The following is a 24,827-nucleotide window of genomic DNA, read 5'->3' on the forward strand; positions in this document are numbered from 1 at the left end:
TTAACTTGTAATTGGTTACATGATTAATATTTTTAACCCTTTTTACTTCCCTCATCCCCACTTACATCATTCTTTATGAAGGTGCCACTACCGATCTGTCCCCCACCCTCATAGGCATCCTGCTGCATCTGCAGTCTCCTCCTGTCCCTTTTTCAATGGACCAAGCAACATCCAGGACTGAGTCCCTGCTGGACAGGGACAGAGCTCCAGAAAACTGGGACTATCTTAGAGGTAGACAAATGGGCTCCAAATGTCTCATGGGGTTTACCCTGTTGCTTATTTCTGTTTCTTCAGGAAAAATTGGAGGCCCATTTGAAGACTCTGAGGGAAGAGAGAGAAAAGCTGCTGGGAAGAAAAATTACAGCAGAGGGGAAAAGCCGGAAGTATCTGGTAGGTACCTGTGGCTATGAATCTGCAGAGACCGGCAGTGGGAGGGCTATGTTAGGAGGCAGACTCCAGTGTGGCCTTGGTGAGGTTGCGCTTGTTTGTGTTTCTTCTGGATTGCTGGCTTAGATCTGTGTGTAGACAGGCTCTGAGCTTCCATGTCAGTGGATGAGTTAATGTCCAGTCCCTGTGACTTTCCCAGAAATCCTCCCCAAGGAAGTTGATTGTCCCTGTGAAGGGCTGTCTGCTCACTTGGTGCATTAACATGTTTGCTTCTTTTTCCTGCCTGGGTATCTGTCAGGCTGGTGCTGGGTCCTGCCTCCTGCTGCTCTGAGTCTGAAATTCACAGTGCCCATGAATAACAGAACATGCTGCCCATGACAGACATGGAATCATCCCTTTCAGAGGGATCCGGGTCAAAGGAGATGCTGGGAGAAACATTTCTGCCTAATACCCAAAGAGTAGAGCTAAATATCACAAATTTTAGGGATTTTCAATAAGTTCTCCCTTCTGCACACTCAGCTCTCCATGAAGGGGCCCCGGGCTCCATCCCTGGCCCTGACCAGCCCTTTCCCTGTTTTCACACAGAAATGGACCCAAGCAGAGAGGCAGATGATTGTGGCTGAGTTTCAGCAGCTGCGGCAGTTCCTGGAGGAACAAGAAGGGCTCCTGCTGGCCCAGCTGGATGAGGAAATTGTCAGGAGACTCTCCATGCAGATTTCCCATCTCAGTGAGCAGATTGGTGAGCTAGAGGGGAAGTGTCAGAAGCCAGTGAGTGAATTATTGAAGGTGAGACTGAGGGAGAAACATCCCAGCGCCGCACACACAGGGAAGGGAGGCTCTTGTATCACAAGTGCTGGGGTCCAGCTATCAGATCTCAGTTTAACTCCATGTGCATTGCTGACATGTGAGTGACTTGTGCTTTGTAGAGGCACAGAGCTATTAGAGATGGCAAAGCCCCATTCACCCAGGGGATCCATGTTCCTGGGGACAGGGCAGGGCCTCTCTTCCCATATTTGCAAAATCCCTTCCCTGAGGTCCCCTGTGTGCGTCCAAGGGGGCTGAGATTCTTTTCTGTGTCTCTGTTCTAGGATGACCGAAGCACCCTGAGTACGTACAGGGCTCTCACTCCCCTCACGCTGCACAGCGCAGGGAAAGGGTTTGGAGCTGATGTTAGCACCACATCTCCCCAGAGCCCTACAGCCAGATGTTAGATAGTCAGAGATATTTGTGATTTAGTTCTGAGGGTCTCATCCTCGCACAGCAGACTCTGGAATTCCCCATAAAGGCCACAGTCTGACCTCAAATGTTTCCTGGAGCTGTCACCTCCCTGGCGGGGACTGGCTGCCTCAGGTCTATGGTGTGGAACATGGGCCTATTGGCCACTGGGCACCATTTAGCCCAGGGCAGCAGGGACCAAGAGTCTGTCCCATCTGAGGGCTGTGTGGAAGGAGCTTGGGAGGGGGGAGCTGGTGTTTCAGTCTAGTCCCTAGTGGACAGATTTCTTCAGCCCTTCACCTGGGAACATCCTGTCTCTCAGCACCTGGAGGCTAAGGAGTGAGTTGGCCATGGAGACTCGATTCCCCTTTAGTCCCCCAGCCAATCTCTCCAGGCCAGAGGTGAAGAACAGCAATGGGACCTTTCAGGGGAAAGTTGCATGGCCATCAGATGTGTTGCCCCTGCTCTCAAGCTGTGAGAATTGGAGGAATTATAACTCCAGGCCTGTTAGAGCTAAGACTCACTAGCCAGAACTTATCAGCAGTAAATGAAATACAATCACATGGAATTGTTTCTGTCCAGGTGTGAGATGGGGCAGTTCCAGCTGCCAGAGGAGATTTCCCCTTAACTGGAAGAACAAGTCAGAGGTTTTTCCCAGAAAATGATTGCACTGTCGGAGACTCTGAAGGAGTTCAAAGGTACCTAGAAGGAATGGAGGAGGGGAAAGTGGTTCAAGTATCTGAGACTGTTGAATCTGGCCTCTGAAGCCAACCTTCTCCTGCCTCAATTCCCACGTGGAGACTGACAGCCCCATCACTCTGCTGTCCTTAGAGACACTGAGCAAACAGACCCAAGTGCTTGCAGATAGAGCCAGGGGTTTGCAAACTCTGAACCTCCCATTCCGAGATCAAAATTGCTAAAGTTACTGTGATGGCAACGTGTTCTGCCACCACAGCTCCAGGTTATGATAAGAGGCAGTAAGTGAATGAGAAACCAAGTGGGAGGGAGTGAGGAAGGAACAGTAAATCTCATTTACAGCTTGTCTCTCATGGAATGGGTGTGAAGCTGCAGGGATGTTGGCTCCATAGCTGGGAGGGGCCCGAGAGAGAGGAAATGAAAGTTTCAGACTCTTCCATACTAAATACCTGAGTGTCCCTCTGTCTGGTCTCTGATACAATTGAAATGCAGAGTTCATAGTGGGGACATTGTTATAAAGAGGAGAGCCTAGAATCTCACCTCTCTTATCCCTTCCCTCACCATATACTCTGCCCTCTGCAGTGGAGAGGTCCAGAAGAAAATCCCTGGGAGCTTTCAGACAGGGTGAGTTTGCAGGTGAAGAGTCTTTAAATGATGAGAAAATTCCCGTGAAAACATCTTCATGGGATTGTCATTGAAGTTACCAACCAGACCCAGCGACCACAGTGCACACAGCCCTAAATCTCACCCAGTGATCAGTGAGGAGTCCCAGGGGATATGTGAACACTTGGAGAAACACTAGTCTGAGTTTGGGATGCTAAAGAGATGAAGCACACAACGGACGGCACCTTCTGGCTCAGATTTCACTGCTCAGTCAATTTCAATATGGGGTTGGTTTCAAACAATAAATAGGCTGAGAGCTGACTGGCTTCCATGGTATCAGTTTGTTCAAGGCAAGAAACTGCTGGATACCCAAGGGCTGTTAAGTCTAGTGCAGGCCTGGGCAAAATACAGGCCATGGGCCGGCTCCATGGCACCAAGCCATCGGATTCAGCACACGAATGCCACTCCCCATCAGCAAGTCACTCAGAAAGTGACTGTGAGCTCAGAGGAGAGGGGGGAAGGCTTTAGGCGCTACTTCCATCCCCAGGACAATCTCATTGGCTGATTTCTGGCCAGAAGCAAAGCACTGCTCTCCCTCCCCTCTGGATCATAATTATTCACATACCCTCATGGCCCTGGCAGCTTGTACTCACAATCTTTCTGTTAATTGCAGTGCAGGGCTCTGAAGACATGGACCCTAGACAACCAGCTGGGTTGCCTTCTGCTGAGGCCGGGCGGAAAACAATTGCTCCTTTGAGCCAGAGTTGAACCAGCAACCTAAGGATAATTTGCCAAACACACACTACAGTTCTCCGCTCTGCCAACTGAGCTATCAAAGGGTGCCTGATTATTACTGCTTTGTCCATGTTGTCCCTTCTACAAGTCTTGGGGCGCATGCTTCCCCCAAGTATATGTCATTGCTTATGAGTGGCAGAGCAGTACAGGTGCTGTCACAGGTACTTCACATGCAGACGGACCCCTTGAGTGAAACCTGAGCTAGATCCATCCATTTCACAGCAAAAGGAAGAAAGTTGGGTTCTTCTCATGTGTCTTCTTTGTTTCAGAGTCTCTAGGGGTGCGGTAGGGGCAGGTCCACAAAAATACAAGCCACTTGAATGATCCTCGGTCTAGAAACACACAGAAACACCCCTGAGGGTTTCCTTCCCTCTACTTAAATGTTGACAAAAATTTTGTTACTAACTCCTTGGCCAACTCCGATCGCTGCCGGGGGGGGGGGGTGGGAGGGGCGTTATGAAATTCTCTCTCCTTAATTCTGTGCCCTCAGGAAGGGAACAAATTGGAGAAGAGCAGGTCCCTTCCTGGGGACTCCAACCCACATCCTAGGACCAAGGGATTTACAAGCCAAATGATCAACATTCACTGCACTTCTCCCTCCCCACAACTGTGCCAAACCTCAAAGGCAACTCTACAGTCCCAGTGGCTGGGGGGAGATGTGCATGTTAGAGTCTCTGCCCACTGAGCTATAGCTTTCTGTGCCCAGGGAGCCAGACACTGCCAGGGCTAGAGGGAAATGGGGATTGGCTGCATTGTGGGAGTCAAAGGTATTGTTTGTGACCATAGAGTAGAACAGTTTCACCACACACCCTAAGGAGGGCCCCATGGCTCAATTTGCTAAAGCAGCTGCTTATAAACAGGAGATCCTGGGTTCAACTCCCAGTGGTGCCTTTTGGTACCCTTTGATCACATTTTTCTGTGTGTTTCTGGGACACAGAAGAGGACTCCTCTGGCCCCCCCTCCCCCATAAAACTGCTGGCTCAGAAAAAGGCTGGTTGGAGAGGACTGTTGGAAAGAAGGAAACCACAAGGCTGGAGTGGTTGCAGAGGCCACTGTGACTGGCAAGGCAGTGGGAGAGTTTGAACTCCCTGGATTTCATACTGGAGCTCTGCTTAAAGCTGCAGGATCTGACTCCAGAGGCTGCTCTTAAATGCAACAGAGTTTGAGCTGCTTACAGCTCTGCCTTTGGGACAGGGATTTTGTACTAGAAAGAGGCAGGCTGGGTGACTAAGAACAAGAGGCTGGGCATTCCCATCATTGAAGGGTTGTTAGATCATCATGAGAACATTGCCCAGTACTCCACTTAAAAGATGGGGCAGCAGGGAAGAGTAGGAATGAGACTGGCAGGGGGCTGAAGCAGCAGGGTTGGAGTGACCAGGCCAGCTGTGCCGGGGGCAGGAATGTCTCCGCCTTGTTCTCACAACTATTCTGGAGGACACTTGGGTGGCATTTGACTCACTAAGGTCCAGCCAGGGGAGCAGGCAGCAGAATCTCTCTTTAAGGGGCCTGAAGGTGCCTCCACACCAATGCGGGCCCTGCTAAGCCTGCCTGGGAAATGTTTCTGGCTTCAGGCTGTCCTGTATAGGGCTTCATCAGTCCAGGGAGCAGAGGGCAGGAGGCATCCCCCACAATACACAGGGGCAGGTCCACATCTCCGGCCCTGAGAGTGCAGTCAGGGGGAAAGTGCTGGGCAGCATCTTCTGGTAGTGTCTGGAGCTACGAAATATGCCGGCATCACGCCCCTTCTCCAGGAATGGTCCCACGTCCTGAAGGAGACAGAAAGTGGCCTGAGAAGGGCTAGTGTAGCTGAGCAAACACCTATAGTCCTTGTCTCTGATGGTCTAGTGGCTATGCTTCAGCACTCTCACTGCTGTGGCCTGGATTTGATTCCCACTCAGGGAAATCTCTGTTCATGAAATCTGCTAAGTCTTCACCCTTTTCCATTGTGGGGAGTGCCAGTGGGCTGAGGGAAGGGAGGGACTGGGGTGCCAGAGGTAGGCTCTGACTGGGAGACACTCCCAGGCAGCTCCCATTGGCCATAAACAAGCTTGGAGCAGGGGCCAGGCATGAAGCCTTTTCCTCTACAGCTGTGAAACACAAAGGGCCCAGCAGCCCCTTCTCTCAGCTGTGCGTGGGGGCAGGGCAAGCAGGGAATCTGCCTGAGGCTTCTTGCTGCCATATTGGGTGGCTTCGTAGGCTGGATCCAGCCCCTTGGCCTATATTGCCCAGGCCTGGCTTAGAGGGAACCTTGGCTCTGGGTTGTGGGGGAGGGATGCTGTGGAAGGGCCAGTCTTGCCTTCCTGGGCAGGGCATGACGACGTCCGTTTTGTGCAGTGGCTGCCAAACATCCCAGACAGAGAATTACATGCCAAAAAGATCTATATTTAGCAGTCAAAGTAGCTCAGTGGAGTGGAGTGAGGAGAGCATTGGTCTGAAGGTCTAATGGTCCCTGGTTCAATCCCTGGCTTTGGCATGTATCAAAGGGGGAAGGAACCTTTCTACTAACTTGTTGTTACTCCTGTATTTGATCATGGCCACATCTGAGTAGCCCTGCTCCTGACTTCTTCTTGTGAGTTACTGCCTCCTTAACCAGCATGTAACAGGAGTCAAGCAGTGAAAAAGTGGCTGGACACTCCAGCCATTGGTAGCTGCAGCCTTGTAAGAGAGGCAGGAATGGGGCAAAGTATCAGGACAGGCAAAACTCATCTTGCTCTGCAGGGCCACTAACAGCAGCAGCTTCTCTCCTGTTTGCTGCCGCTGCGAAAAGCACCCTGAGAGAGAAGTGGCTGCCTCAGAAGCAAGAAGGCAAAAAAGTAAGTGCTTAGTTGGGAGAGGAGTAGACTCAAAGTTTAAAAGTCCCAAGTTCCATCCCCAGTTGTAGCAAAAAATTTAGTCTCCTAAGGCTGGCCTACATGGCAGGGCTGAAGCTAAATCCAGCTTCCTCAAATGCCCAGTGCTTAGGTTAAGTAAAAACAGCATAATGGGCCAAAGCTAACAGGAAAAACTCTTCTTCAACTTCCCTCACTCTTTGTGAAATGAGATGGGGGTGGGTAAGGTAGAGTAAGAGCTCTTTCAGCTCAACCTTATCTTGAAATCAAGGCTTGAAATAATTCTTTGTTATTTCAAAATATCGCTGCTGTGCAGACACACCCTAAGGCTGAGCCCTTGTTTGGCTCCTGTGTGGATGGCCCAGCTGTGCTTCCCAGAGGGATAGTGTCTGCCCTGCTGCTCCACCAAGGAGCCAGCACTTGCTCTGCCTCAGCAATGCAGCTCCCCCTTACCCAACCCCCAGCTTCTTTGTAACCATCTCAGCTGAGTCCTTTCTAGGTGAGAGCTTCTAGAAACCGGCATTCGTGGCTGCAGGGTGAGTCTGGCTCTCTCCAGCCTTTGGATACATGTGAGACATGATCCCAGGGGAACCATCTCCTGGAGCTTCTCCCTGTCCCATGGAACTCAGGGCAGGGGGACCCAGGACCGGGGTCTGTACAGTGCCAACGTGTGTAACACATGGCAACATTTCTCCTTCCTCTGCCAGAGAGGGAGCCAGCTCATTCCTGTGAGGCCATATACAGGTGAGGCTGGATCTGGAGAGGTGAAGCAGTTGAATGGAAAAAGCAAGGAAAGCAGTATATCAGCTACCAGCTGAGAACCTCTAGTAGTAATGATGGTCCAATAGTGTAAGGGGCAGGGTTCAGGAATTTGAATCTTACAAGCTGAGTTCAAATCTCAGTGAGAAATGTTGGCTTTTGTGAATCCTTGAGAACTGATCTTCTTGTCCCTCTCACTCAATTCTACTTTGTGCTTCTTGACTTTTGCAATTTAAGGACTTTGGAGAAAACTCGCAAACATCTGTTCCAGTGGTGCAATGGGTCAGTGCACAGAACTTATAAGGCAGTGCGTATAGGAGACATGCTGAGGTTGTGAATTCAAACCTCACCTAGAGCAGTGGTTTTCAGCCCCTACGGGGCTGTCCCCTTCCAGTGAACCCTGTGGGAGCTGGGATTCCAGCTCAGAGGAGACTATCAGTCAAAATTCCCCCTTCACATATTATGGCCTCATCAGGGTGAATGCTGGGTGTCCAGGATCTAAGGCCAAGTGGCACAAAGAGAGTTGGACCTTGGTCCTTCTTGCTTCCAGGGTCTTCTTGCCCATCTTCTCCTCCTACCAATCAGCAGCTGCTGTCCCTTTTAGCCATTGGGTCAGTTCAGGCAGGGAGGCAGGAAATGGGGCAAAGTAGCCAGAGAAGCTGAGGGAGGCAGGAAAATTCTGATCTCTGCATCTCCCCTATGTGAGGGTATGTCTACATTCTTCTTTCGAGAGAGAAATGCAAATTCAGCCTAGTGAAATGAAGCGGGGCAAATGACGCGTAATCTGTCTCTCTGCAAATCTGTCAATTTGCATAATAGTCTGGCTGCTATTTCGAAATACCCTATTTTGAAAAAACAGGCGCTGTCTAGACACAGTTATTTGGAAAGAAAACCCTTCTTTCAAAATAACCCTTACTGCTTATAAAATGAGATTTAAGGGTTATTTCTGAAGAAGTGTTTTCTCCCAAAATAAGCGTATCTAAACAGCATTTTTAATTTCAAAATAAAGTATTTTGAAATAGTACTGGTCTGCAAATATGCAAATGAAGTGCAGGATATTTGAATCCCAGCTTCATTTACAATTTTGAGTGTCTACATTTGCATCCCTCGCAAGTTCTCTGGGCCCTGACACCCTTAGGAAATCACAAGGGCACGCAGTGTTGTGCTGGCTCTCCTGTACCAGCAATTGTAGTCAGAGCCGTGCCTTGCCAGTTGCCTCTGCACCTGCTCCAGGCTTGTGGTTTCCTTCTTCCCAATGCTCCTCCCCAGTCAGCTTTCTCCTGAACCAGTAGTTCCATGGGTGGCCAGGGGAGGCCTCTTCTGTGTCCCAGAAAGGCACAGGAAAACATAAGCAAATGCTACAGTAAGACACCACTGGGATTTGAACCCAGGATTACCTGCTTATCAGGAAGGTGCTTTAGCCAACCAAACCACAACACCCCTACTGGTTATATACCCATTCCTGAGTTTTTCCAGGATACCTTTTGTATCTGAAAAGCTCTGCCTCGTCCATGGAATGGGTCAGCTTTTTTAGATCAGTTTCCAAAATAGCAGGTGTGTTCTTTCAGAAGGTATAATTTTATTAGAAATAAGGAATCTTCCCAAAGAGAAGGTTTTCCTCACATTTGGGTCCATGTACATGGGCCAAATGTCAGAAAAACCTCTTCTGAAAAAAAAAATGTCTCTAAAACTGTTTGAATTTACGGTTCCATACAACACCTTTGAATTCCTAAGTGCAGCCATTACCCATTTCCCACCAGCCTTGGAGGGGTCTCAAGGCCTGTGCAGCCCAAGAAATGTGTTTGGCAGCTCATACCCACAATTATTTTGTCAATTGTAGTTCAAACTAAGGATTACTTGCCAAGCACACACTACAGTCCTCCATTCTACAGCTATGTCTACACTTGCAGCTTCTTGCACGAGTAATATGCAAATGAGGCTAAGCATGGAATATCGCCAAGCCTCATTTGCATACCTAATGAGCCACCATTTTTTTCAGAAGAGGCTCTTGTGCAAGAAGGAGCGTCTACACTGCCCCTTCTTGTGCAAGAAAAACCCTCTTGCACAATGCCATTCTTCCTGAAAAATAATAGGTGTAATGGCATTGCGCAAGAGGGCAGTGTAGACAGGCAACATGAATTTCTTGTGTAATAAGCCCCTACCGTTAAAATGGCCATCAGCGCTTTCTTGTGCAAGAGAACGTCCACACTCCATTGATGCTTTTGTGCAAAAACACATCTCTTGCATAAAAGCACATGGCAGTGTGGACTTGCTTTTGTGCAAGACCTTTTGCACGAAAACTCTTCCCCAAAAGAGTTGTTGCACAAGAAGCCGCCAGTGGATGCTCTACCTCGACTTAGAGCCCCAGGAGGCACTGGGGAGTAATGACTTTGAATGGCCCTGGGGAGGAGCTATTTTGAAATTGCAGCAGTGGAGCATTGACTCTACCATTATTTCAAAATAGCTATTTCAGAAGAAGCGTTATCCCTCGTGCAATGGGGTTTACAGTGTGGAAACCATTTCATATTTAGCTAGAAGCCATCTTGTATAACAGAAACCATTTCAGCTTTTCTCTTTAGCACGTAGACCAGAGTGAACTTTCTGTCACCCCGTGAGAGAGGCCTACAGGATGGGCTATTGGAATGTGTTCATTGGGCTGGTTGAGACAGGAGATGTACTCCCTCGTACCTGTCCACAATCTTCACGATAAGGCTTTGTTTTTCCAAGTTTAATTGATGATTTCCGTAATTTGATGCTCTGACATCAGACTGTTTGGCTAAGGGTATAAAGATACTAGGATTGATTGTATTAGCCAGCCTTACTGGCTCTGCTGGGACCATGTTTGGCTCACTTTGCTTTATCGATCAATAAAGCTGTCTGTTTAGCCGCCTAAACTGAGTGAGGCCTTTGCTTCAACAAAAGATTTGGAACTAAGCCATGACTGTCTTTTGGGTGAGTGAATAGGAAGAGGGAAAGGCCACAGGAGGCTCTTGGCCTTCTGGCTCACTCTGCTTGTGAAAAAAAAAAAAAAGAAACCACACATTAGGGGAGAATGATACCACTGGTTCTCATACACTAAACAAGTACTCTACTACTTGAGTTAATTCCAGTGCTGGCTAAATGCCAACAGACGCTTATCATCTCCACAGGGATGTCTGTCTTCTAGGTCAGTTAGTCGAGCAAAAGGAGAAGGCTCCAACGAGGTTCCTCCTCACACTCGTGCTTTTGACCCTCATTCTCTCTCTGACCTCAAGGGCAGATCTCAAGAAGGAGACTCCCTGCAGCAAAGTCAGGGGGCATTTCTGAGATGGCCCCTGCCCTGCAGCCTGTCCTACCTGGCCATTGTCATGGACTCTGTGTGAGGTCATCACCTCCCAGACTCCTTTATGCCCATAAGTTGAGGGGCTGCAAAAGGCCCTTGTGATATCCTGAAAATAATCGGCGTAACGGCATTCCGCAAGAGGGTTTTCGTTGCACTAGAAGGGGCAGTGTAGACAGCTCCTTCTGGCGCAAGAGCTTCTTCCGCAAATATGACGGCTCATTAGCTATGCAAATGAGGCTCAACAATATTCCATGTTTAGCCTCATTTGCATATTACTAGTGCAAGAAGAAGCGAGTGTAGACATAGCTTTCTTGTCAGCTCACTGCAAAACACCTCACAACGGTGAGTGAGGGTGAGTGTGGATAAACCCAGCTCTGCTTTAGAGCAGCTGTTAGCTGGGGAAAGAGAGGTGCCCCCTTGGCCTCACTGAGCAACTCACACATATAAGAAAACTTCAATTGAAGAAGCTAGTGCATTTGTCAGGATGACTGAGTGATCTAAAGCCCAGCAATGAGCCCCCAAACTCCCTCTGTGCTCTGAGAGACCCTCCCCCTGCCTGAGACTCTCTTCTGCTTGAGACCCTAGAGCCCTCCTTTGGGCTGCCTGGTATATGGGGAATTACGTCTAGTGGTGGATTTGTAGAGTCCCACAACAGCTGCTGCCAGCGTGCGGATGTGCACATCTGTCTGGGGTTACTGGACACCCAGCCTGATTTGGTGAGTCCCGGATTCTGTTCCTGCCATGATGGACAAAGCAGCAGTGAGAGAGGAGCTTCAACAGCTCAGCTGGCAGAGCAGGTATTCTTAGGGGGATGGTTTGATGCTGCTCTAAGGAGAGCTCCTTTTTCTTTCCCTGGCAGAGGAAGGGAGAAGAGGCAGGACTTGCTGGCTCCTAAGTGGAGCAGCCGGGCAGACAAGACCCTTCCAGGAGGCACAGCTGGGCTCTTCACAGAGGAGTCAAAGAAGGGATAAGCCTCAGGAACAAAGACTTTTGCCAAAGCCTGGGATTAAACCAGGGACCTTTAAATCTTCAGTCTAATGCTCTCCCCACTGAGCTACTTTGGCACCTGATAGGCCCCCCTCCTCCCTCTTCTGAGCCTGCTACTTCTCTCTCAGTACATCTCCACTGCATGTTGTGCTTGCACAAAAACCTCCCCCTGTGTGTGTGGCTGGCAGTGGTTGCTAGATGGATCCATTTACATGTAGCTTTACTGAAACCCCTCTTGTTTCTGCCTTGAGCCTCCCCCTGCCCAAGGGGTGGTGCCCAATAGAAAAGTCCCTGTATGAAATGTGTCATTTTCACCCCTGGGAGCAGCTCAGCCATGCAAAGGGGCTGCCTGGGGCAGGACATAAGCCCTGGAGGGCAAGGGTGGGTGTGGCAGTGACATGACAAGGGCCTTTTGCAGACCATCAGGCTGCCTGAGAAATGTGCTGGGCTGCTGTCCGGGAGTGAGCCAGGTAAGTCTCCCAGCCAGAGCCTGGGGCAGTTTGAGTGACTCAGTTCTGCCCATTCTGAAGGGCTTGTGAAAATGGCAGGTGCTCTCTAGGCAGTGAGGGAGAGTGGGAAAGGGGCCCTGAGTTAACCTCCAGGATCACAGCTGCTGTAACAATGAGGTAAGATGAAGGAGTAGGCAGTTGTCATGTGAAAAAGTGATGCAGGTTTCCCTGACTGGGAATCAAACCCAGGCCAAAGCAGCAAAAGTGCTGAATCCTAGCCACTAGACCATCAGGGACCTGTGAATAGATGTTTTTCCTTACCTATGCTAGCCTTTCACAGGCCACTTTCTGTCCCCTTCAGGATGGGGGTCCATTTTCCATTGTTCAGAGGGGACAAGAACAGAAACCAAACAGAACAGCCAGACTGGGCCATGCCAGTGGCCCAACTAGCCCAGGATGCTGTCTCACAACAGCAGCTGATTTTTCATTCTCCCAAGGGAATCCTCATGAGAGCCCATTATTAAGTGATCATTCCCAGCCCATTCCCAGCTTCTGGAATACACCAGCTAGGGACACCTTCCATGTCCATCCTGGTTAAATGCCATTCATTGACCTTTCCTGAATTAAATTATCCAGTTCTTTTTTGGTCCTTGTAGATTTCACATTGACAACATCCTCTGGCAAGGAGTTCCACTGGGCACAAAAATGCTTCCTTTTGATTTATTTTTAATTTGGTTACTTACCAGTTTCATTTTGTCACCCAGGATGTTGAGCAAATTCTTATTTGCTTTCTGCACCGCTGTCATCATTACATAAAACTCTGTCCCATCGCCCCTGAGTGCAGAGACTGTGGGGTCTTCCACTGCCAGCACAGTGGAAGAGGGGCAGCGCCCTGAGGAGGCTGGTCCTGAGGCAGAGGAGATCTTTGAAGGGAACGGAGACAAGGGAGATGTGAGGGGAGAAGAAGGGATGGACAATGGCAACACGTGGAGCAGCTGAGAGAAAAGTCCCAGAGAGCGGCCCCATGACTAAGCTGGCCAAACACCTGCTGGATATGGGGGAGATGTGTCTGTTCTTCCCACCATCCCTCCGTATGTAACTGGAGTTGGCCATGTCCCCACAGCAGGAAGCCAAAGGGGGCAAAGAACAGAAGTGCTGGAAGTTGGTGGGGGTGGCCTCTAGTGAATCTTACTTGCTAAATCGAACTCCATAAGATTGATTGTAGCCATTCATCCCCAGCTGGACATGGTCCTGTCTCTGGAGAGATGGAAATGGGGCCATTCCTTGTGGGGAAAGAAGTGGCAATCTCAGCTTTCACCAGGGTTTTAGAAAGAAAAAGTCTAGTCCTGGGGTCCAGCTTCAGTAGAACCAAAGAGAGAACAAACTGCAATTTCCGTCTTCTGAGGAGAAGGGAAGAGGATTGTCTTCACCTCAGTTCTAGCCACATCAACCCAGGGAGGAGAAGAAATAACCTTCCGCCCGCTGATTGTCCCCTGTCAGCTTCTGTAGCTTCACCTCCTTCCACAGCAGCTCCAGCTTTGAGCTACAAATATCCAGGAGCTGGTGAGGAAATGAGGAGCTGGCAGCTCGGGTTAGTCGCTTCCATGAGAACAAGAGGTGGAGTGTTCACAAGGTGCATTCCCCTCCCCTGCAGAGCAGGGTTTTAGAAAGAGCTAGGAACAGAACAGTTATCCAAGTTTCATCCCTGAAATGTGTTTCTGTGGTGTATTGGTTATCACATTTGCCTAACATGCAAGAGGTCCCTGGTTCAGAAACACAGGGTCTTCTCTTATTGCTGCTCCCCTGGGTGACTGGGTAAGTGCAGCTCCTGCTGCCTGGGATGAGCCCTACCCCATGTGACAGAGGGGGGCGACATCAGCTGAGAATGCCCCTTCATGCCAGCCTGGGGAAGCCAGATGGGTGAGGCCAGGCACCTGATGGACACTTGTGTCTTAGTCTCCCCTGCCCTCGGAAGCTGGCGTATGGGGTCGGCTCCTCCTGCTGCTTCCCTTGTGTGAGTTGCCCAAGGAGGAAGTGAGGCAGGAATGGGGCAGAGGAGGGAAGCCAAGCTGAGGGGGACAGGACAAAAGCTCAACATCTCAGTGGGACTCAGTAGGGTGAGCAGAGCCCCCCCCCCCTTGTTCTGCCAAATCCTGTGGGGCTGGTTGCGGGGAGGCAGAGTCCTGTGCCTGTCTCAGGGGACCCCAGGGAGGCTCCTTGCAGCCCAGGAGAAGAAGGGGGCTCTAGGTGGAAGGAAAACAAGCAAAGCTGGTCCCAGTGGGCCTGGGCCAGGACTCCAGTTTGGCCCAGCTGAGTCACAGGTGCCTTGTGTAGGTCCCATGGTGTAAGAGGCAGCAGTCAGGACTCTGAGTTCAAATCTCAGTAGGACCTGCTGCAACTGGGCTGGTTGTTACAAGCCTCTCAAAATCCACTTTCTTTGGCTTCATTTCCTGCAGGCTCCCTAGAGAGGGATTTGTGCCCCCTGCTGCAAGTCTGAAAACACCTGCCCCCCTGGCAGCTCTGTCTCTTATCTGGCAGCCTGTCAGGGGTTGGGGCCCTGGTGATGCAGAGTCAGGCCTTGGTGTGGCTGCAGACAGCAACAAAGACTCCCAAGAGCAGAAGGCTGAAAATTCAGCATCAAACCTGCCCCCTGCTGTGGTCCTGTAAGGTGACCTTGACAATGCAGTGCTATTTTGGGGTACTAAGGCATCTGTAATATCTACCCTGCATGTTAACAGTGCCCCATTATTTTGAAATATAATGAGCTCGCTAGTCCAATGTCCCTGTAAACCTCATTCCATGAGGCGGAAGGGACATTTCGGAATAGCAGGTTATTTCGAAATTTGATGCTGTGTAAACACCAACGCGTTTTTTGAAATAAGGTCAAAATGACAACTTCTGTAGCTCAAATTGTGTATCATATGTAACTCTCTGTCTATGCTGCACCCTAAACTTGAAATAAGATGTTACATCAGGGCTCTGTCTACACTACAGAGAAAATGCTTTAGTCCAGAGAACACATCTGCTCTTCTGAATTTTTTTCAGAAGGGCAGATATGCATTTTTGGTGTCTGTGAACCTAATTTTATGAAGAAGAAGGGATGTTACAAAAAAAAAGTTTTTTCCCCCCCCCACGTTTGGCCCAGTGTAAACAGGCCAAATGTTGGCAAAGCCTCTTCCAAAAAAAGCAGAAAAAGCTATGCCAATTGGGGTTCACAATTTGCCTAGTTTTTTCAGAAAAACAGTGTAGTGTACACGTAGCTTGAGAGATGCACAGCACTGGTAGGAGACATGGAGAGACAAAAGGGTCTGTGGTAACCTGCAGCCTTTCAGAACAGCCCTTGCCTCCACCATCGTTGGGGTCTGCTGGGAACTGTCTGGACTAAAGCCCATCCTGGTTTTAGCCTAAGGATTGCCTATTCTGTAAAAGCTGCCCTGGAAATGAGGAAGCAGCTAAAGTGACTCTTGTGGGATTTGAGCCCACAACATGTGAATAAGTGACCTGGTTCACACAGAACAACACACTTTCCACTGCACCACAGATTGCTAGCTTTGCTGTCTCTGGTATCTGCTTTGCAGCATGGCCATTGCTGGGGGAAAAGAAAGGAGAGCCAAGTCTGTCTCTTTTGGGAGAGCAAGTAGGAAGAGGGAGGGCCCACTGAGCCCCAAGAGAGTTTTTCTTGCGCAAGAAGGGGCTGTGTAGATGCTCCTTCTGGTGCAAGAGCCTCTTCCATAAAAATCGTAGCTCATTAGATATGCAAATGATGCTCACCCACTCCATTAGCCACTTGCCACTGCTCCTACCGGCCACCCGCCAGCCACTTCCTCCAGCAACCCCATGCTGCTGTGGGTGCCAGTGTCTCACCACACTGTGAAATCAGACCAGAGACGGACACTGTCAGTAAACACTCATATCGGAAACGCTCCTCTGATGCTGGGCCCACCAGAGCCATGTGCCACTGCCATCTGCCTGCTCTGTGGTCATCTTCCCATTGCAGAGAGTGCGCCAAGCCAGACTGTGACTAGACATTCCCTCTCTGGGCACCCAGGGGCTGCGTCTACACTGTAGGCTTCTTGTTCAAGAATGGCTGTTCTTGCACAAAAACTTGAGGAGCATCTACATTGCAAGTAAATTTACGGCAAAATGTAAGAAAAGAGGGCTTCTTGCACAAGAGTTATTCCTCTCTCCATGAGGAATAAACCCTCTTGTGCAAGAGCTCTTGCACAAGAAGGTAGTATGAATGGGCAACAGGGTTATTTTGTGCAAGAAACCCCTATGGCTAAAATGGCCATCAGAGCTTTCTTGCACAAGAGAGCGTGCACACTGCCATGGATATTCTTGCACAAAAGCACATGGCAGTGTGGACGTGCTCTTGCACAAGACGTTTTGTGCAAGAATTCTTGCACAAAACAGTTCTTGTGTAATAGTCTGCAGGGTAGATGTAGGCAAGGGGTGTTTGGGTTTGTTACCAGCACTGAGCTTTGTACAACAGCCCAGGGAACATTGTGAAAAGCCAAAACCTTCCAGCCGTGGGTGTCCCTGGCCAGCCAGCGAGTGGCACAAAGGTTCCTGGCAGTGCTGGCTTTGGGTAATTTGTAACAAACCCCTACAGCTCAGATGAGGTGGTCGAGTGGTTAAGGTGGTGGACTGCTAATCTACTGTGTTCTGCACACATGGGTCAAATCCCATTCTCATTGGGTGTCTGCAACCTTGCTTCTCCCAGATCTCTCTTCAGTTCAGTGCCAGCTCCTCCTGTAACCCTGCCTGCCCCAGCCCCCTCCCACTGCAGCCTAGGGAAAGGGGAAAACTCCACAGAGACACTCCCAAATGGGACCCTCAATCCCTTCTGCCCTCAAAGGGAAACCTCACAAAGGAGATTCCAGGGAGCCAGGCCATGGGGGGGGGGGAGGATTACTCTGAGATTACTGCAGCCTGTCCCACCTGACCATTGCCATGGACCCTCTGTGAGGTCACTGCTTCCCAACTAACGAGCTGAGTTGCTGCACAAGGCCCTTGTGATGTCTCTGCTGCATCCCAGGGCTCATGTCCTGCCCCAGGCCAGCCCCTTGGCATGTGTGAGCTGCTCCCTCTCTGCCCCTGTTACTCAGGGCTGGTTCTGGGGCTCATGCAGGGAGCATCAGAGTCTGTTCAGGGTGCCACATGCCCCCAAGGTCACTTTTTAAATGTCAGGGCAAGCCAGAATCTATCCCGTCCCTTCCCCAAGACCCCACTCCTTTGTTGAGCCCCTGCCCTCACCGAACCTTTCCATGGACTATCCATTGTTAATGGATACTCGCCACTAATGACATAATTACAGCTGGGGAGAACAGTTTAATTTAAATTATTACATAGATTAAGCGTTCGAACTGTCTCATGTTAGTTGATCAAACTTCATTTTAAATAAAGGAAAACATTACGGCCAGCACAAAAGGTTTCAGTGTTGCTTTATGTATGGTAGGGAGGGGGAACCTTTTTTGGGTTGGAGCCACTGACCCACCGAAAAATCAGGGGCCACAAAAGTCAGAAACAAAAAAACTCCAAAGGCCCCCAGCCCTCTCTGATGTGGCCCCCAACTAAGACACCTCACTCCTCTGGTGTTCCAGCCCCCATGGCATGAGGGGAAGGGACAGAGAGGACTGAGGTTCAGATTTACTTTTCTGGGGTTCCAGAGCCAGTGGATTTTGTGGACCCACTTAGGCTCTGCGGTGAGAACAACTCTGAGGGGTTCAGTGTGTGGGACAGGGCTGCCAGTGAGTGGGATGCTGGACAGAGTTAGGAAGGCAGGGCCTGGAAGGGAGTTTGGCAGCAGGAGAGGGTGTTGGACTTCTAAGTTGTAGTAATCAGTGTGAACCAGGCCAGTCATTCAAATCCTACCAGAGTCACTTTAGCTGCTCTCTGATTTCCAGGGCAGCTTTTACAGAACAGGCTGGACCTGCCTCTGTTGCATGATGGGAGTGACAGGGAGTTTGTGATCCCAGGACCTCTGTGTGAGACTCCCCAGAGGGGCAGGGTCACAGCACACAGGAGAGAGCCCCTGGGTACCACATGCTGGCCACTGAGTCCTACTGCAGGGTCGTCCCAGTGCTCTGGGTGCAAGAGACGTGCCTGTAACTCCTGCTTGGAGCATGGGCCCTGCCCTTCCTGGTGGGGGAGGGGACAAACACAGGGCCAGTTGACAGGGGCTCTGACACTCCAGCAGTGGGGCCGTCCAGCCCTTCAGCTGGACTCAGACCAGGCTGGTTGGAGCCTCTCGGCACTAGCCGAGGGGGATTCTGCACTTGCTGCCTTGGGAGCCAGGGGCACGTTGCAGGCACCCCATCACTTGGGTCACTCTCAAGAGTCTCTTGGGAGCTGCCCTGGGATTGTGGGGCCCGCCCAGGAGGCGGCTTTCTAGCCAGTCACTGGCTCTGGGACCCAGGGCACAAGCCCGCCCAAGGGTGGGGAGGGGTCACTCCCTGGTGGGACCGAGTAGAGCCAGTGGGGCATGAACGGCCACATGGCTCCAGGCCTAGGCTGAAGCTGTAACCCCGCAGCAAGCCCGGCTCACACCCGCAGGGCCAGGAACTTGAGGGGGAAGCTGCGGGCTGAGGACCCGAGATCCAGCGGGTGAGAAAAACGATTCCCCTGGATCCAGCCTGGGGCGGGGTTGTCACCATGGGGTTTGGGGGGGGGGGCTTTTCCACTGCCCGCTGCAGCCACCGCCACTGCCTGGCCCTGCTTGTGGCTCCCACGTGGGTCACTTACTCGGCCAGGGGCTGCGGCTCCTACTGCTGGGAAGTCGGATCCGGGTCCGCAGTTTGGGCCTGCTCCCTTCACGCTAGGGGGCTGGAGAACGCGCTCCGAGGGCCGGGGAAAGGGGAGGCGGAGCTGGGGACAAACTCCCGGGGCCAGGCTGCGGCACGAGGCCGAGGGGCAGCTGCAGGGATCTGGCTGCAGGCTCTCGGGGTGCCCGGGAGCAGTGATGGTTTCTCACTCCCGGCCGGAGCAGGGCTGGCTCCCTGCTGCCTGGTGGACTAACCCGGTGCCATGGGGGTTGGTCGGTATGTGGGGTTGTGCCTGGTGGGGAGGGGGCTGTAACTCACCGTCCTGGGGGTGGCGGATCGAGACCAAACACCATCAGGCAGCCATCCCAGATACACTGCGGGTGCAAGGACCCAAGGGGCAGTGGGTGGGAAAGTGTAGGTGCTGCAGGGACTCAGGTAGGGGTGCCCCTCCCCCCTTGTACCTCTCCCCCCAAGAGGTTACCCTGCCCCCAGAGCGCTGCTCCCAGCAGCGCCCGGGAAAGAGGAAAGCGGTTCCAACCTCAAGACGTTCGGGGTGTGGGGCAGCCACGTGTGGGGCGTGGTGCGGGGCTGTGGGGGGCATTCTGGGGCTGGGGGACATTCTGAGTTAGGGGGTGAAGGGAAGCAAAGGATGTGGGGGAGGGGCTATGGGAGGTGGGAGGGGGAACATGGGAGCAAGCGCAGCCTGGGTGGGGAGGGGAAGGGCTCATGAGACAGACACTGGCAGCTCCCCCAGCCTCTGGGGTAGGAGAGGGGGAGGGGCTGCCCCACCCAGCAGCCAGGAGTGGAATGTGGAATCTGCTTCCCTACAGCTGGTTGCCCCAGTGTGGGGCAGAGAATTTCCCTCCGCAGTTACAAGGCAAATATTCCTGGGCAGCCCCTCCCTTCCCGCCCCCCAGCACATGCCTCCCAATTGAATATCCCTGTTAGAACCGGTCTCAGCATTTGAGGGGGCTGAGTGGACAGGGCTGGACAGCTGCTATGTCAGTTCTGCCAGGATTTGGTCTCAAAGCAGAGTCCCTGCCAAGCATAGTCTGGAACTGGGATTCCCAAGAGCAGGTCAGATTCTCTGAGTGAAGGGGAAATGAATGTTTCAAGTCTGGTGCCAGGTCGGTTAAAAATCCTGGTTCTCTGGGCCTGGTTCAGTTCTGCCAACTCCAGCAGGGCCAATGGAGTTTGCATCTGCTGAGCTGTCCCTGGGGAGTGTGGGGGCAGCCCGGTGGAGCTCAGGCATATGGGGAAGGCCTCTGGTTACTGCACAGGCAGAGGAGGCCAGGTACAGAGCCCTCGAGCTGGCTGAGTTTTGTGGATCAGATGCTGCTGCCTCCAACAGGATCTGGGAGCCCAGGCTGAGCAGTGGGTCTGTAGTTGGGAGACGTTCCCTGCAGCCCCTCTGAGCCCACCCCGGGTGGGGATGTTCTATGGTGCCTGTTACTCACCCCTTGGGGCAGCCCCAGGCTCTGTTGGCATCAGCTCCAGGGGATGGGGAGAGAACTGGGGGACAAAGCTCAGGAGGGGCAGGAAAGTGACTCAGCCAAACCAGCCTGTTCCAGCCTGAGTTTGTGCTGGAGGTGAGGGTGTCCCTGTGTGCCTGCAGCTCCCAGAGCTGCTGCCTCAGTGACACAGCCAGGCTCCCACTGAAGAGCAAATACCCATGGGCACTGAGCAGGCACCAGCACTCCCAACAGTGTGGGGAGGGCAGGAGGGAGACCGGGGAGACCAGAAGAGGCAGCAGTTGCAGGAAGTAGGGAGAGAGGTTCCCAGCCCCCAAACTGCTCAGACCCATTCACTGCATCATCCTGAGTAGACTGACTGTCCTGGGAGCAGGGTGCAGGGAAAGAAAAGGCAGTTCCTGTCCTTCCCTGTCCCCATGTGATGGAAATGATGGGGGGAGGAGGGGCCTGCTGTTCTCAGGGACAATGCCTGGTGGGCTCAGCCCTGGGGGAGGTGCCAGGCCTGTGTGGTAACCACACAACTGAGGAGTTCCCAGCATGGCGGAGTCTGGAGGAGCTGGGACCAAATACAACCATAGAATCATGCAACGCTAGAACTGAAAAGGACCCTGAGAGATCTTCAAATCCAGTTCCCTGTCCTAATGACAGGACAAAGCACTGTCTAGAGTAGACCATCCCTGAGAGATGTCTGTCCAACCTGCTCTCAAATATCTCCAGTGAGGGAGATTCCATAACCTCCCCAGGCAATTTATTCCAATGTTTCATCACCCTGACAGGCAGGAAGTTTTTCCTAATGTCCAACCTCAACCTCCCTTGCTGAAATTTAAGCCCATTGCTTCTTGTCCTGTCCTCAGAGGCCAAGGAGAACAATCTTCCCCCCTCCTCTCTGTGACGCCCCTGTCTCCCTGACAGGCTGAAAACTCACATCCCCACTTTGCTCCAGATCGTCCCATCTTTCAGGGGGCAGGGAAATGGCTGTGGTGGAGCTGGATCCCGTAGGGCATTGTGTGTGGAGCTGCAGGGTGGGGGAGGTGTTGTTGCAGAGTGGGATGGGCAGGAAACACACAGGATGGGGCAGCGTGGGATAAACCTGCTGTGACTTGCTCAGCCTAGGGCCTGATGGTCTGGACAGGCCCACTGGGAGGGCGGGGGTGAACATTCCCCCATTTCTGAAAGAGGAAACAGCCCACGGACAGGGCTGGGAAACATGACCAGAGTCTCCTTTTGTCCATTAGTGGCTACGATCCAGAATGGGCAGGGAGGGTGTCCCGATCCTCTGTTTTCCAGAAGCTGGGAATGGGCGACAGGGTGGATTGCTTCAAGATTCCCTGTTCTGTTCATTCCCTTGGGGGCATCTGTATTGGCCACTGTGGGCAGACAGGACACTGGGCTGGAGGGGCCTTTGTTCTGACCCAGCCTGGCTGTTCCTGTTGCTTTTTCTCATGCTGGAGACAGAGCTCATTAGCCAGAGTCTGCCATGAGTTAGGAAGGGGCTGAGATTCCTGTCCCTGTGGCCTGTGCAGAGCTCTGCTTCTACCTCAGCCTGTGGCTGGCAGAGGGGTGACTGAGAAGACCCTGCCCTGCTCCATCTGTTGGGAGGCACAAGGAGCTCTCCTTTCTCTCTCCCTGGAGCATCCTGGCCTCTCTGGGCAGGGTGGAGCGGGATTTTCCTCGCCTTCCATTGTGACTAGTGGGGCTGTGGCTGGGGCTGAGTGGGGGACCCTGTTATTTCAGATACCTGTGACCTTTGAGGAGGTGGCTGTGTATTTCACTGCGGGGCAGGGGGAGCTGCTGAGCCCTGCTCAAAGAGCCCTCTACAGGGATGTCATGGAGGAGAACTATGATACGGTGACCTCGCTGGGTAAGGATTCCTGTGCCCACAGCCAGCAAAGCCCCGAGGCCAGCATTTCTGCATCGGGTCAGGTTCTTCCCTGGTCAGTTTGATGAGAGGGGAGTGGGACCCACAGCCCCTGTGTGAGAGACACCTGCCTCCATTGGACCATCTGTGGGGGGGGGGGGAGTCTAGGCTCCACAGGCTATTTCTGAGAAATAGCCCACAATTTAATCCCAGAGCTGTGTATGTGTCAGCAAGTCCCCCAGAGCCCACAGACCATTTAGAATCCTAGGGTGTATCTACACAGCAAAGTTATTTTGGAATATTAGACAGCTTGGATATTAGGAAAAAACTATTTCACTAGGAGGGTGGTGAAGCAGTGGAATGAGTTACCTAGGGAAGTAGTGGAGTCTCCATCCCTAGAGGTGTTTAAGTCTCGGCTTGACAAAGCCCTGTTCGGGTTGATTTAGTTGGAATTGGTCCTGCCTAGAGCAGGGGGCTGGATTTGATGAGCTTCTGAGGTCTCTTCCAGTTCTATGGCTTCTTCCAACTTCTGTAACCCTCATTCTACAAAGAATAACACCTCCTCCGAAATAGCTATTTCATAATAAGGCATGTGTAGACACTTCACTTGTTCTATTTTGGAATAGCCCATCCCCAAGGTCATTCTAAGTTATTCCTCCTGGGGCTCTAAATCGAGGTAGCACATCTATGATAGAGAAACTACCACTGACTCATTTTGAAGCTTCCCTGAAGTATAGACGTACTATTTCGAAATAAGTTATTTTGGAATAACTATTCTGGAATAGAAGATTCAGGGGTAGCCAAGTTAGTGTGTTACAGAAAAAAACAACAAATGGTCTGGTAGCACTTTATAGACTAACAAAACATGTAGATGGTATCGTGTGCCTTGTAGATGTAGCCCTAGTGAGGGCATGACAACACCCTCTGTCACTGAGGGGTGGGGAGTAGCTGGATTCTGAACTCCCATCTGCAGCCAGACGTGACTCTCAGCCATCAGGTAAAACAAAATATTTATTAGTCCACAGGGATACAGCGTAGAACAGACTTGTTCTACCAGGAGTAGTCAGTACAAGCCATCTTGGGGAGAAGGGGACCCAGAGTCAAGGGCCCTGCCCCCACTCTCTGCCCCCAAGCCAGCACGACACTTCCACCCTCCACAGCTCATTCCTGGCTGCAGCCAACCCCAACTCAAACCTTTCTCCAGTTTCCCAGGCAAAAGGTATCACTTGGTCCCATTCCCCTCCCAGGCTCAGATTGCCATGAGCCTGGGTCATTGTGATCATGCTGTGCCATGCATCCTCCCTCTGCAAGTCACCCCCAAATTCCCATCCAGATAGTGGTGCGGTGCTCAGGGAAACTGAGGCACACATGCACAACGTTACTACAGGACAGTACAAATCACATACAACACAAGAAAGCAAACACAGAGAATACAATCCCAATATTGTCACATCCCCACCCCATTCTGCCCCAAAAGTCTGCTGCTCTCAAGATGTCTGAGTTATCTAGTCCCATGTAGCCCTTCCTGAGAGGCACCCACACAGGTGAGGAGTCAGGGAAACTGACACAGAAACCATCCTGCAAGTACAGGAAAAATCTGGGACTCTTAAAAAGTGAGCAGTGAGTGAGAGCCCTTACTTCCATCCCATGTAGGGCTGCAGGAATCATCCTGGCAAATAGTTGTCAGTGGTCCCCAGCCATCCTGCTAGCTGTCAGCATTTTTCCTCCCTTTGTTTCCTTCCCTGAGGGTATGTCTACACTACCCTCCTAATTCGAACTAGGAGGGTAATGTAGGCATACCGCACTTGCAAATGAAGCCCGGGATTTGAATTTCCCGGGATTCATTTGCATAAGCCGGGCACCGCCATTTTTAAATCCCGGCTAGTTCGAACCCCGTACCATGCGGCTACACGCGGCACGGAGTAGCTAGTTTGGATTAGGCTTCTAATCCGAACAAGCTGTACTCCTCGTGGAATGAGGAGTACAGCTAGTTCGGATTAGGAAGCCTAATCCGAACTAGCTACTCCATGCCGCGTGTAGCCGCGCGGCACGGGGTTCAAACTAGCCGGGATTTAAAAATGGCGGCATCCGGCTTATGCAAATGAAGCCCGGGAAATTCAAATCCTGGGCTTCATTTGCAAGTGCGGTATGCCTACATTACCCCGCTAGTTCGAACTAGTGGGGTAGTGTAGACATACTCTGAGAGTGTTTGGGTGGGGTGTGGAGACTTGAAGTCTGAGGCCAGACCCCGGGCTCCACACGGCGCTGCTGCTTTGAAAAGCTGTCTGCAGCCCAGGACCAGCTGGGGTGTCCCCAGGTTGTATGTGGCGTTTCAAAGAAGCAGTATCATGTGGAGCCTGGGATCAGCTGGGGACTTCCCCTCTGACCCCATGCTCCGTGCAGTGCTGCTGCTTTCAAACGCTACAGGGAGCCCGGAATGAGGCTTCTCGTAACGTTTCAAAGGGGCAGCACCACATGGAGCCCGAGGTCAGTGGGGGAGTACCACTTTTAAACTCCAAGACTCCACTTTTAAACCCCAAGACTAGGTCTGATCATTTCAGTGTTTGGAAGGGACTGGACCTACAGTATTTCACTGCATCGAGTCCCACTTAGCAGGTGAATCCATCTTATCTCAAGCAGCAAAGAGCTGCCTTGTCCAGTTCCTGGGCAACATTGTGCCATTCTGATCACA

At 51.6% G+C, this 24,827-nt stretch overlaps 1 protein-coding gene and 1 non-coding gene across 11 annotated transcripts in view; one reads left to right on the plus strand and one right to left on the minus strand.

Annotated features, from left to right (window-relative positions):
• LOC102458540 (tripartite motif-containing protein 26-like) overlaps positions 1-24,827 on the plus strand; it is a 37,714-nt gene that overhangs the window by 2,452 nt on the left and 10,435 nt on the right. For 6 of the 10 annotated variants that reach the window (XM_075912932.1, XM_075912931.1, XM_075912927.1 and 3 more), the window contains exons 3-5: positions 295-390; positions 973-1,173; positions 2,185-2,300. In XM_075912932.1, coding sequence (XP_075769047.1) covers positions 2,264-2,300 — 37 coding nt within the window. In that variant the 5' untranslated portion in view covers positions 295-390; positions 973-1,173; positions 2,185-2,263. The other 4 variants (XR_003090439.2, XR_332446.2, XM_006128729.2 and 1 more) reach the window with 4 other exon arrangements.
• TRNAF-GAA (transfer RNA phenylalanine (anticodon GAA)) lies at positions 11,597-11,669 on the minus strand. The gene has a single exon. It is a non-coding gene; the product is annotated as a tRNA-Phe (tRNA).

This window comes from Pelodiscus sinensis, chromosome 31 (genome assembly GCF_049634645.1).
Source record: "Pelodiscus sinensis isolate JC-2024 chromosome 31, ASM4963464v1, whole genome shotgun sequence".
Taxonomy (NCBI): domain Eukaryota; kingdom Metazoa; phylum Chordata; order Testudines; family Trionychidae; genus Pelodiscus; species Pelodiscus sinensis.